General features: G+C 46.9%; 1 protein-coding gene across 1 annotated transcript in view; it reads left to right on the top strand.

The window, feature by feature from the left end:
* Positions 1–1,885: 1,885 nt before the first annotated feature.
* sult1st6 (sulfotransferase family 1, cytosolic sulfotransferase 6) overlaps positions 1,886–12,478 on the top strand; it is a 59,656-nt gene continuing 49,063 nt past the window's right edge. The window contains exon 1 of the mRNA XM_079851083.1: positions 1,886–2,540. Coding sequence (XP_079707209.1) covers positions 2,357–2,540 — 184 coding nt within the window. The 5' untranslated portion in view covers positions 1,886–2,356. The remainder of the gene's footprint in view (positions 2,541–12,478) is intronic.

Here is a 12,478-nt window from a genome sequence, read left to right as displayed (position 1 = left end):
TTGAGTATTTATAGGCATTACCAGTTCATTAATTACAGGGCAGAGTAAATGTATGTATTGACTTTGTTTGTAGGCTACCTTGCTAATTTCCTACAATCGAAGTTCTTGTACAAATGTTTATCATTCAAATTAATTGTGGCCTTGTATTGTGGCATTATGTAGCTAATTGTATCCCATATCCTTTTCCCTCCTAGAAACCACACACACATACCTAATAAAGAAAGAAGCTGTGTAATTAAAGTGACTGGACTGGACTGTTCTTACCGACACCTCCACTGGTCTCAAGCCAGCCACCTGTACATCCCTCTCAAACCTCCTTTTTAGTGACAATGCATTGATCATGGCCAAAATACACCGCAGTTTTACCCAAAAAGCGCATTGATATCTATTGTGTTTTAAACAATCAATCAAATGACCAACAGCAATTTAAAAAGAAAACAAATGTCCAAAAACAAACTTGTTGCCCGAACAATAAAAACAAAGATGAACCAAAAGTTATATAAATGAAATGATTAATAAAATAAGCTTCTTGACAAGTCTTTTCTCTTAAATGTATTTGAAAACGAAATAAAGTGGTTCAGTCGCGCGTGACAAACGCTGCTAGTGTGAAAGCAAAACACGTGTGTCCTGCTCCCTCTCACCATACGCACTGCTCCTGCGCTGCTTACGCTCTGCTAACACGTACAGTGTGAAACCGGCGGTACACTTGAGCATTTATTCGGGAAAACATCTGGGGAAAATACACAAGATATTAATTTTGTTTTTGAAAAACACTGGGCTAAGTGAAAGAATTTAATAGGAATTTTTTTTTTTTCTCTCTATCTCTTTTGTCATTATAATGCCCACACTCCAGTCTAGTAGGTGGTGGTAATGCACCTTTAAGATGAGTTGCCAACCGCCATTAAAACCTGAAAGAAGAATAAGTAGTTGTTCACTGTCTGGTCTTATTTTTCATCACAGCAGACTAACTATCTCCCTGTCTCCAGTGATCTCTAAAATGAAAATTTTCAGATATCAGGGTAAATGTGTTCATAGTCAGAAATATCTCACCAGTGGAATATAAATGTTCAAATGATTCAGTTCATACGGCACTAGATGATTCACTACTGAAAGGTTAGAAGACTTCAAAATTTGTAGAGTTTTATTAAATGATTTATTTATTTTTATACATAATGAGCAAGTTGAATAAAGGAGAACAAAGTTTGTACAGTATGTGTTTGTGTTTGGTCTTGTGGGTTTCCTGTGGGGCTAAACTGTGTGGGGAGTTTGACTTTGTTGACATTCCCTGCTGTGGCTAGTTAACCGATGCCAGATGAGGAGGGAGTGTCTATAAGTCGACACTCTTCATTTGTAGATGATATTTACATGCAAGTTAATATTAAACAGGAGGTTGAAACTCTATCATATGATATTTAGTCTTTCTTTGGTTTAGTTAACAATTCTTCTAAGTAGCAACATAATTTTAATGGCAAAATGGAAATTATGTTGAAATATTGCAAAAACAATTTAAATCCATGATATATAAAAACATCAGCATTGCCATACATATAAACAGGTGTAGAAAATGGATGGATGGATGGATTTCAAACAAATATTTATTGCTTATTTAATGACTGACAAACAAATGTGTTATCTAAACTTGCCACGTTTTATTGTATATCTACATTGCTTAGGTTTGCTTCGGGTTCAGTACTGAAATTTAGTTTTATAAATGGTCACATAAATCATTTGAGATATTTCTTTCTGAGTGTTGTCTAATTCTCAGTGCTTTAAGAGGAAATCTGGTCTGTAAACTTTTTTCATTTAAAGTGTCAGTTGTCAGACACTCCCTTGAACTCAGATTAACAGTTAAGATAACACTGCTGAAAGTTTGGAATTCAGCCCTGGCTGTCCAAGAGTTATATAAGCAACCTTGCACTTTAGGAATTTATTACAGTAATGCCCAAGGAGTAGAAAGAAATATAGGGACACAGTTAGAAAAGGAAAATAGGCAGAGAGAGCAAACTAAAATCAAAAGAATACTTAGAATTAGAATGCTAAAAGTCTAAGAAAGAAACTTTGGACAGCTAACAGAACATGATAACTATTCAAGGAGGTCAAGTGAACAAATAACTTTAGGAGTAGGCAAAGACAGTGAGGGGCTCAAAGTGTATATTTAAGGCTACTAATCCAAAGCTCATTTAAGAAAAAATACAAGTGACATTTCAAAAGCATAAAGGAACAAGACAGGAAGAAATAACTCAGTATACTTTAAGGCAAAAAGAAAGATTTCAACAAGAGTAAATTAGGGAGGAAAACTTCAGAAAGCTGGACTAAAAAGGATAAGAGGATATTCTGGAGGACATTTTTTGTTGTGATGGAGGAGGTACTGCTGAGCTATGAAGAAGCCATTAAGAGGGCAGGTGATGCTATTCATCGGTTCCCTCTAATAGATGTTCAGGGTGTCCCTCTCATGAGCACCATTGCAGACAACTGGAAATCAATCTGGGAATTCTGTCCTGACCCATCAGACCTACTCATCTCTACTTATCCTAAAGCAGGTAAAAATAAAATAAAAAAACTGTTAAAAAATAACTTGCTAATCATCCTAAGGTCTTGTGCTTTTTAATGCCTAGTTACTGTAAGACCAGACTACACTGTATACTGTGTACTTTGCACTCTTTCTTGACACCATTTGAGCAATGGATTTAAAGGAACAGTCCACCCAAAATTAAAATTCTTTCATCATTTACTCACCCTTAATATGAATGGATATGTATTCTGTTGTGTGAATACAAATTAAAGAATCTGTCTAAGATCCACTGATTCTATGTCCTGACATAAAAAAAATAAAAAACTATGTTATATATGGCATTCAAGCTGAACGTAATGGCATTAGTTTAATGATTAGATTAAATAGTTCTCTTACGAGAGAACTCGTACTGCGTACTGTCTCTCGTACTGCGTAATATATCTTACGCTAGGGGAAAATCCTTTTTCCGCGAGATATTGAAGCCAAAAATTATCCTTAATTTTGTAATAATGCAAAACGCGTTGCGGCAGCATACAGACATAGGCGAGGCAGCTCGCGCGCCTATTGGTTGTTCTGTGGCAGCAGCCTATCGAGCGAGGCCTGGCGTGACGCCAGACCCAATGAGGGTGCTTCGCGCCCGCTGCGTCACATCCCGCCGAAACGGGCGTGGTCTAGGCCTATAAATACAGCTCGCAGGCAGCTAATATCTGATTTTTCATCCTTCAAGTGAAGCACACGCATCGCTGGAGCTGGAGAGAAGCTGCGCCGTCGAGAGAGAGCACCTTCAGCGGGACGAGTCACTGAAGTCGCTGGCCGCGCCGCCTTCCTTGCCTTCCTGCTGCGCTTTCCGGCGCCTATATCCTTTCAATTCTCTGTATTGTGTGTGTGTGTGTGTTGCTACCGCGACACACGTACTAAAAGAGCAGCGTCTTTTTAAAGATGCCTTCCTGCGGCTCGTGCAGAGCCACACTCAGCGACGGGGACCGCCATGTGATCTGCGTTTCCTGCCTGGGTGAGGAACATGCAGCTCTCGCGCTCGCTGACGGCGGCTGCCCTCACTGCGAGCTACTGCCCATGGCGACTCTGAGGACTCGCCTGGCCTTCTTCGACGAGACTGCTCCCCCGCCCGCCGCGGTGTCGCGCCGTAAAAAGCGCCGTGCCCAGCGGGTTCCGGAACCTTCCCCCAGCCGCCAAAGCTCGCTGGTTCGCCCGCCTGCTTCACTGGCTTCGTCAGCCTCTCTTCCTGACGGACAGCGGCCGCTGTCTGTCGCCGCTTCCGTCGACATCGCTGATGAGGAAGCCCTGCTGGGAGAAGAGGATTCCTGCTCTATCCTGGCATCAGGCAGTGAGGATTGGGCGAGCTCTGAGGATCTCGCGCCCCCTGCCCGCACTTCGTCAGGCAAGAGAGCGTCCATCGAGATGGAGCTCATGCGAGTGGTCGCACAGGCCGCGGTGAGCCTCGGCCTCGAGTGGTCTTCGCCCGAGCAACCCGCTCACAACCGGCTGGATGGCTTTTTCCTGCCTTGGGAGCGCGCTTCGCCTGCATCTAAACCAGCGCCTTTTCTTCCTGAGTTACACGAAGAAGTCGCTAAATCCTGGAGCGCCCCCTATTCAGCTAGAGTGCGTCCATCTGTTTCTCTGGCATTCTCTGCAGTCAACGATGCCAAAAACAGGGGATACCATTCGCTGCCGCCGGTCGAAGAGGCGATAGCGGCCCACTTATGCCCGCCCTCCGCTGGACGGCGCGTTAAGCTGGCCCTACCCTCCAAAGCTTGCCGCACGACGTCAAGCCTGCTCCGCCGCGCTTTCTCCGCCGCCGGGCAAGCTGCGTCAGCGCTGCATACTATGGCCACACTTCAGATCTTCCAGGCTGATCTCCTCCGAAAACTGGATGAGAAGGGATCTGAAGCGATCTGCGTGCCGGACTTGAGGAGTGCCACGGACCTCGCTCTCCGTGCCACTAAGTCCGCAGCACAGGCCGTTGGGCGTACTATGGCCTCTCTCACCGTGACTGAGAGGCACCTCTGGCTGACGCTCTCGGAGATGGCCGAGTCTGAGCGCACTGCGTTCCTCGACGCCCCGCTTTCTCCCGCCGGCCTCTTCGGATCCTCCGTGAAGGACTTTGCGGAGAGATTCGCCGAGGTACAGAAAGCGTCACAGGCTATGAAGCACTTCCTCCCGAAGCGCTCCAGCTCTGCAGCAGGCCGTGCGAAACCGTCTGCACAGAGCTCACAGCCCCAGCCGCCGCCCACTGCCACCACTTTGCAGCGCCGCCAGGCCCGAGGCGCGAGACCGCGCTCCCGCTCATCCGGCCGCCGCCCCACCATGCGCGGCCCGCGGCCCAGGATTGTGGTAAAGCCCGAGGCCCCGAAGTCGTCCTAGCACGCCTAGGAAAACGACGGTGTTCGAGTTCTGCTGCGGCCGGACTTCCACCGAAGCTATTCGCTCGTCCAGTTCCAGAAAATGCGACTGGTCCAGTGTTTTCTGCAGCCAACAAGCCGGTTCTGTTGCCCGCTTGCCTGCACACAAAAGCCGTTTTTACGGCTACCCAGATAAATCCCCAAGAGAGTGTATTTTCTGGTGTCCCGGCCACGGCCGATGGTGTTTTATGTGTAGAAAGCATGCCCACTGCCCAGTGCCCATCACTACACACAAGCACAGCCTGTCACACAAGGCTTGCGCACATAAAATCGACTCAGATCGATTGCGCATCAAACGTGGTAAATGTACCCACTACCCAGTGCCCACACACACTGCGTTATGCATGTCTCACGGTTTCTGTAAAAACGAAACCAACAGGCATTCGCTTCACTCAAGCGAAAAATGCTTTCAGTGTGATAAATGTGCCCGCTGTCCCACGCCCACATCCACACATAGACATGACAGTTCCTACGGGACTCGCCCAGCCCTCCCCCTCTCGGTTGGCCGCCGCAGAGGAGTCGAGCGCGGGCAATTTGCCCGCTGATATCAGCGCGCCCCCTGCCTCGAATGTCACGAGTGCGACGCTTGTGTTAAAGCACACCGAAGCCTCTCCATCGCTGAGCGAACGGAGCGCGCTTCGTATTCAACCCCTAGCTATTCATGCAGATGCATGGGCAAAGCTGCCCGGGGTTTCGAAGTGGGTGCTAGACATGATAAGAAGAGGCTATTCGCTGCAGTTTCGCCGGCGCCCTCGCCGTTATACGGCGCGCGTCGAGACAACGGTAAAAACGGAAGTAGCACATTTACTTCGAACCGAAGTGGCGAAACTATTGAGCAAAGGGGCCATAGAGCCTCTCTCTCAAGCTCAGAGCGAAGGAGGGCTATACAGCAGATACTTCCTGGTACCGAAAAAAGACGGGGGTCTCAGACCCATACTAGATCTAAGGCAACTGAACAAAGTGCTTGTGAAGCGACAGTTCAGGATGCTCACGACCAGAAAAATCCTCGCGCATATTCGCCGAGGGGACTGGTTCGTATCAATAGATCTGAAGGACGCGTATTTCCAAATACAAATAGCGTCACGTCACAGGCGATTTTTGAGATTCGCCTTCGAGGGCCAGGCATATCAGTACACAGTCCCGGTTTGTCCCTGGCACCCCGTACATTTACGAAGTGCATGGATGCGGCTCTCGCACCCCTCAGAATGAAGGGCTTGCGAGTACTGAACTATTTGGACGATTGGCTGATTCTAGCGCAATCTCGCTCAGTGCTCATAGAGCACACGACCATTTTACTCGATCACCTCGAGAATCTGGGTCTCAGAGTCAATTGGGCGAAGAGCTCTCTGTCCCCCAGTCAGACGATATCTTTCCTGGGCACAGAGCTGAACTCGCTGTCTATGATAGCGCGACTCTCACTACAGCGCGCGGCGGACGTTCAGCGCGCAGCGAACTCTTTCCGCTGCGGCGCATCCGTCCCGCTCAAGAAATTTCAGAAGATGCTGGGTCTCATGGCCTCAGCATCCTCAGTGCTCCAGCTGGGCCTGCTCCGCATGCGCCCACTGCAGTTCTGGCTGAAAGCGCGAGTCCCACGCCGAGCGTGGACATCCGGTTTGCTTCGTCTCAAGGTCAATCAGAAGTGCGTGGCAGCTCTGAAACCTTGGAAAGCGGACGACTGGTACCGATCAGGTGTAAGCCTGGGGACTTCCTCGAGGGTGAAGGTGGTGTCTACGGACGCATCCACCTCGGGGTGGGGAGCGCTGCTCGAGGGCAGACCGTTCTTCGGCCAGTGGTCAGAACGGGAGAAGCTCCTGCACATAAACTGCCTCGAAATGCTGGCAGTGGACAACGCGCTGACGCGTTTTTGTCCCCAAATAAGAGGACACCACGTCCTGGTCCGCTCGGACAACATGTCTGTGGTGTCCTACATAAATCGCCAGGGCGGCCTCAGGTCCAAGAACCTGTACAGGCTAGCAGAACGCCTCCTGGTGTGGGCTCAGTGCAACCTGCGCTCGCTGAGAGCAGCGCACGTGCCTGGACTCCTAAACATTGGACCAGACAGGCTGTCCAGGAACAATGTTCCGGCAGGCGAATGGTCTTTGCACCCACAGACAGTCCAACTGCTGTGGAAGAAATTTGGCAGAGCGGAAGTAGACCTGTTCGCGTCTCAAGAAAACGCTCACTGCCCGGAGATTTTCTCCATGAGCAGGGACGCGCTGGCTCATGTATGGCCCCGCCGCCCGCTCTATGCTTTTCCCCCCGTCTCTCTCCTGCCTCAGGTGATAGAGCGGATCAGGGAAGAAGGATGCTCAGTGCTGCTCGTAGCGCCGCTCTGGAAGAACCAGCCCTGGTTCCCAGCTGTGATGCAGCTAGCAAGCACTGCCCCATGGCCAGTACCGGTGAGGAGAGACCTCCTCTCTCAGGCTTATGGCTCGATCTGGCATCCTCGCCCGGATTTGTGGTCCCTTCATGTCTGGGCCATCAACGGGTACATGGTGAGCTCCCTAAGGGAGTGATAAACACGATCACGCAGGCTAGAGCTCCGTCTACTAGACGTCTCTACGCCTCGAAATGGTCAGTGTTTTCGGACTGGTGCACAGCCCGTGGCGTGTCACCCACAGACTGTGGAGTGACGGAGGTGCTTTCCTTCCTACAAGAGCTGTTGGATAAGGGTAGAACCCCGTCCACGCTCAAGGTTTATGTGGCGGCTATAGCAGCGTTCTCAAGAACAACGCTTGGTCAGTCGATAGGAAGGAACGATTTAGTCATCCGCTTCCTTAGAGGGGCTAAGAGACTGAATCCTCCCAGACCTCCCTCAGTCCCTGTATGGGACCTTTCTACGGTACTGGAAGCCATGAAAGGTGGCCCATTCGAGCCTTTGCAGACGATTGATCTGAAACATCTGTCTTTCAAGACCGTGTTTCTGCTGGCTCTCGCTTCAGTGAAGCGCATAGGGGACTTACACGCGCTCTCGGTGAGCGCGACGTGCATGGAATTTGGGCCGAATGACTCTAGCGTTATACTCAAACCTAAGCACGGTTATGTTCCAAAATCCCTCAACACACCGTTTAGGGCGCAGGTCCTTTCCCTGTCAGCCCTACCGGTCCCTGATGAGGAAAGAGACGCGAGCCTCCTCTGCCCAGTCAGGGCGCTGCGAGCTTATGTGTCTCGCTCGTCTGTTTTCAGGCAGACAGAGCAGCTCTTTGTTTCGTTCAGTGGGCGCTCTAAGGGACTAGCCGCGTCGAAACAGAGCCTATCCAGATGGATAGTTGATGCTATTGCGCTAGCATACGCTTCCAAGGGCATGCAGTGCCCGTTGGGTGTCAGAGCGCACTCTACGAGAGGCATGGCCTCTTCGTGGCCCTGGCCGAGTGGGATTGCCTTGCAAAATATTTCTACGGCGGCGGGCTGGGCTTCCCCGTCTACATTTATAAGGTTTTACAACCTAGAGGTTCCCGCCCTGCAGGCCAGGCTGCTGTCGGTCTAGTGAACCAGTATTGTCTGTCCTGATGCTATCAGCTCAGAATGCTGTGTCTGCTGAGCGCAGCTCAATGATCGACAGTGTAAAATAATAGCACAAGATGTGTTTGGGCAAACTGTGTAAGACCCACATTTCCCCATCAGTTCAGGCCGTACCCCGCCCTGTCTGTATGATGTAATTAGCGTCTAAGCGACGCTGCTATATGTGGAAGAGTGCGGTTTCGCCCCTCCCTCTTCCCGGACTCCCTGTGAGTTCCCTGGGGGATTGTGCACTATATGAACCCCGGGCTTTCGCCCTTGGGTCTATGGTGTCAGATCCCTGCATGCACGGTGTCTTGCATTGGGTCCCCTAGCGTAAGATATCTTACGCAGTACGAGAGACCTCTCGTAAGAGAACGTACTCGGTTACTAACATAACCTCGGTTCTCTCTAGTAGAGTACTGCGTATCTTGCCGTGCATGCACACGCTCTGGTTGCTTCGGTGATGAAAAACCAGATAATAGCTGCCTGCGAGCGGTATTTATAGGCCTAGACCACGCCCGTTTCGGCGGGATGTGACGCAGCGGGCGCGAAGCACCCTCATTGGGTCTGGCGTCGTGCCAGGCCTCGCTCGATAGGCTGCTGCAGTTGCCGCAGAACAGCCAATAGGCGCGCGAGCTGCCTCGCCTATGTCTGTATGCTGCCGCAACGCGTTTTGCATTATTGAAAAATTAAGGATAATTTTTGGCTTCAATATCTCGCGGAAAAAGGATTTTCCTCTAGCGTAAGATATCTTACGCAGTACTCGTTCCCTCTACTAGAGAGAACCGAGGTTACGTTAGTAACCGAGTACGTTTTGAGTTTTATATTGTGTAGGTCTCCTACTAACTGGCTAACTCACGTTATCACTATCTTACTGAAATACTTATGCTAATCAGTTGTGGACCACTATTACCTTTAACTGTGTCTATTAATGCAGATTGTCTGTCATTCTCACTACTTTGAGGAAATATTTGTTTTACCAAATGTTTATGTTACATCAGATCATTCACTCTATTGCTCGGCTAATGTATACATTGCATGCACTGTTATTGATACAGTTTCCACGTATTCACCGCAATATATTATTAGAAAAATTCTCGGTAAATAAATTAGTACAAGTGAAATAATCGGTTTGTTGATGGACATGCACTTGTTAATGCTGATGGTGAGGAATTACAGTTGCAACATCTCATACAATGTACCTCAAACTGAGTAGTGTATCACTGAGAAACACTGAGTCCTGCTCGAGTCGTCCTTGTGATGGAGGTTCTGGTTGAATAACTAGTTCTTCCAGTGTTTCATCATCGGACTCGCGCTCGCATTGATATTGTCAAATTGACGTCATTGTTCGTTACTGTGTTTAGTTTACAGTGAAGGAAGCCTCAGGAAAGCTGACGTTGTTATGGCAACACGGTAGGCCAATCACAACAGACTGAGCTGTCTGGCCAATCAGAGCAGAGTAGCTCATGGAATTAGAGAGGGATTTAGAGAGATTGATTCATCTCACGAGTCGTTTGAGAATCATTGAAAATGTGATGATGTGCAAATGTATATTATGAGGAAATTAAACAGTTTTTTTTACCTTTGATGCATGTAAACATGTTGTAGGAGACTCCACAACAACATTAGGAAACTTTTAAAATAGCATAATAGGGGCCCTTTAATGGACAGATCATTTGACATATCAGTAACAGATATCAGTATCAGTATCAGTTCTGTGGATATCACTGTCAATCGGATTCAATCTTACATTTAAATATGGCTGTCAATCCAGAAACATTGCAATGTATAGTTAGCGGCATGAAAAATATATCGCTATACAGAAAGCGAGCAAAGATCGCTGCCATTATTTTCACTGAAGCTGTCAATTACAACTCGAGGTACACAAAGCTGCACTCTTGCGAAAACTCCCATTATAATCAATGAAGCTGTGCAATGAATCTCTTATTGACATCGTGTTTATACTTTGTTGGTTATTGTAACACAGTTCGTTATTGTGGGAAGAAGGAGGTGGGAACCGGCAAACGTTCAAAAGACTTTAATAAATAAATAAACAAATACAAAACGAAAGTAAAGGCCCTCATGGATGACTGCTGCCACATATAATAAAACAAAAACAATGTAAAGTCCAGGCCTGGCCTCTCTCGTCCTTCACTGTCGTCGCTCCTCCTTTTATGCCTCCGCTCCTATGCCTATGTGAGAGATACGAGACTGGTGCATTGCGCAGGTGTCGCTCATTATCAATCACGCCACCGGCCTCACGCCGTTCTCTCACGGCCCTCCTTATCCTGAAGGAGGGAACGGAGATGTTACGTAAGTAACCGATGAATTGGGATCTCACCTGAGAGCCCAATCACATCCAAGTAGTACAGACGGACATTGGCAAGTGAGATTTGCACCGCAAACCACCCCCCTGTGCCACGTGTATAATGAAGGATGCAGGACTCACTCATTAAGTTGCTGAGAAGCCAAACCAGTGCCCGGTCACTCAGCGATGGACGGGAAGTAACGTATCTGTTCCCTCAATAGGTAACCTAGACGTTCCCTATCAATCAGTCATGTTCAACGTTACTGTCAGGGATCCACCAGATCTGCACACTCCGCCCACTCGTTCACTCTCCCCGGAATACTGATTCACCACACCTGCACCTCATCATCACCTCATCATTCACTCCCTTTATATACAACCCTTCACCTTCTGTTCATTGTCTAGTCTCGTCTTTACATGGACACACAAGACTCACTACCTGTTACTTACCTGAGCTACCAACCTGAGATACTCATCTTCAGTCTTCATTCCGATCTGCCATCTGCCTTCTCCGTTGATCATATTCATCATCTGTTCTCCACTCTGGTTTCCACTCCACCTGCAAAGACATTCATATTACTATTCAGCTAAGTTCTATCTTCATCTCAAGTTTGCATGACCTACTCACCATTACATCTGCTGGTTCCGTGCTTCTGTTCTCAATAAACATTGTTTATATTTACTCACCTGTTTGAGTCTTCTCTAAACTTGACAGTTACTTCAGTGACTGACAAATTAGGATCCCTAAGAAAAGCGCCACAATTACTGCGCCTTCCAGCGCCCCGTCCATATTTGATTTTTTTTTTCTTCATTAAAAATAATGCACATAATAAAATATAAAACATTAAAACAAAAAAAAAACTTCTGTGCAAATTTTGAGTTCTGTTTTCACACTTTGTTGTTTTTGGGTTCCAACAAAAATATTCATGAGCATATGATAAAATATAACAGGTATAGCTTAAGGTTGTTCTGACCATGTTTTATTTCAAATTTGAGGATAAATCTATAACTTATGCCATAATGCTAGCAAATAGTTACATTATCTAAGCGTGCAGTTGCTGGGTTTTTTTTTAAACGTTTTTACGTTTATCTAATGAGGCTTCTTATTACAGACTGAGGCAAAAAAAAACATTATTTTGTAGTATTCTACACTTTATTCTTATGAAAATACCTGATAATGAGTCCACCTTTTATGAATCTACCTTGTACTTTCTGCACGAGGGAGCCCTCTGGGTTTGAGTATTACAGCAATAATCGAATTCAGCTTTAATGATAATTAAAGTGTGAAACGGTACTAATTGGTAGACATTGCCCTGTTTGTTCACTTTCTGGCTCATGTCTTGATTGAAATTTCAGTGAATTATTTATGACAACTATACATTCATTTTCAACCAAATATTTTAACATACCTCTGTGTAACGTGAGTGTCTTTATCTTACTTTAATTTTAAACAAAATATTTTTTCTACCTGTTGATAATTCTGAAAGAAAACGAGACTGGAACCAAACGTTGCCATATTAGGCTAACAAACACATCTTCTAATCGCACCTGTTTTAAAGATTAACCTATGCTCCTATGTTAGCTCAAGGCTTTGTAAAGTAGGTTAAACAGTGTTAAGTTAAAGAGCACAAACTTTATCATTCAACTGAACTGTGCACATTCATTTTAGACACTTATGTTATGCTCTTGTGCCATCCATGCAATAAACGCACATCTTTAAATGAATGTTGTTTACTC

The sequence above is a fragment of the Squalius cephalus genome (genome assembly GCF_949319135.1).
Source record: "Squalius cephalus genome assembly, chromosome: 19".
NCBI lineage: Eukaryota > Metazoa > Chordata > Actinopteri > Cypriniformes > Leuciscidae > Squalius > Squalius cephalus.
The sequence above is the reverse complement of the archived record's forward strand: the minus strand, read 5'-3'. Positions and strand labels throughout refer to the sequence as shown.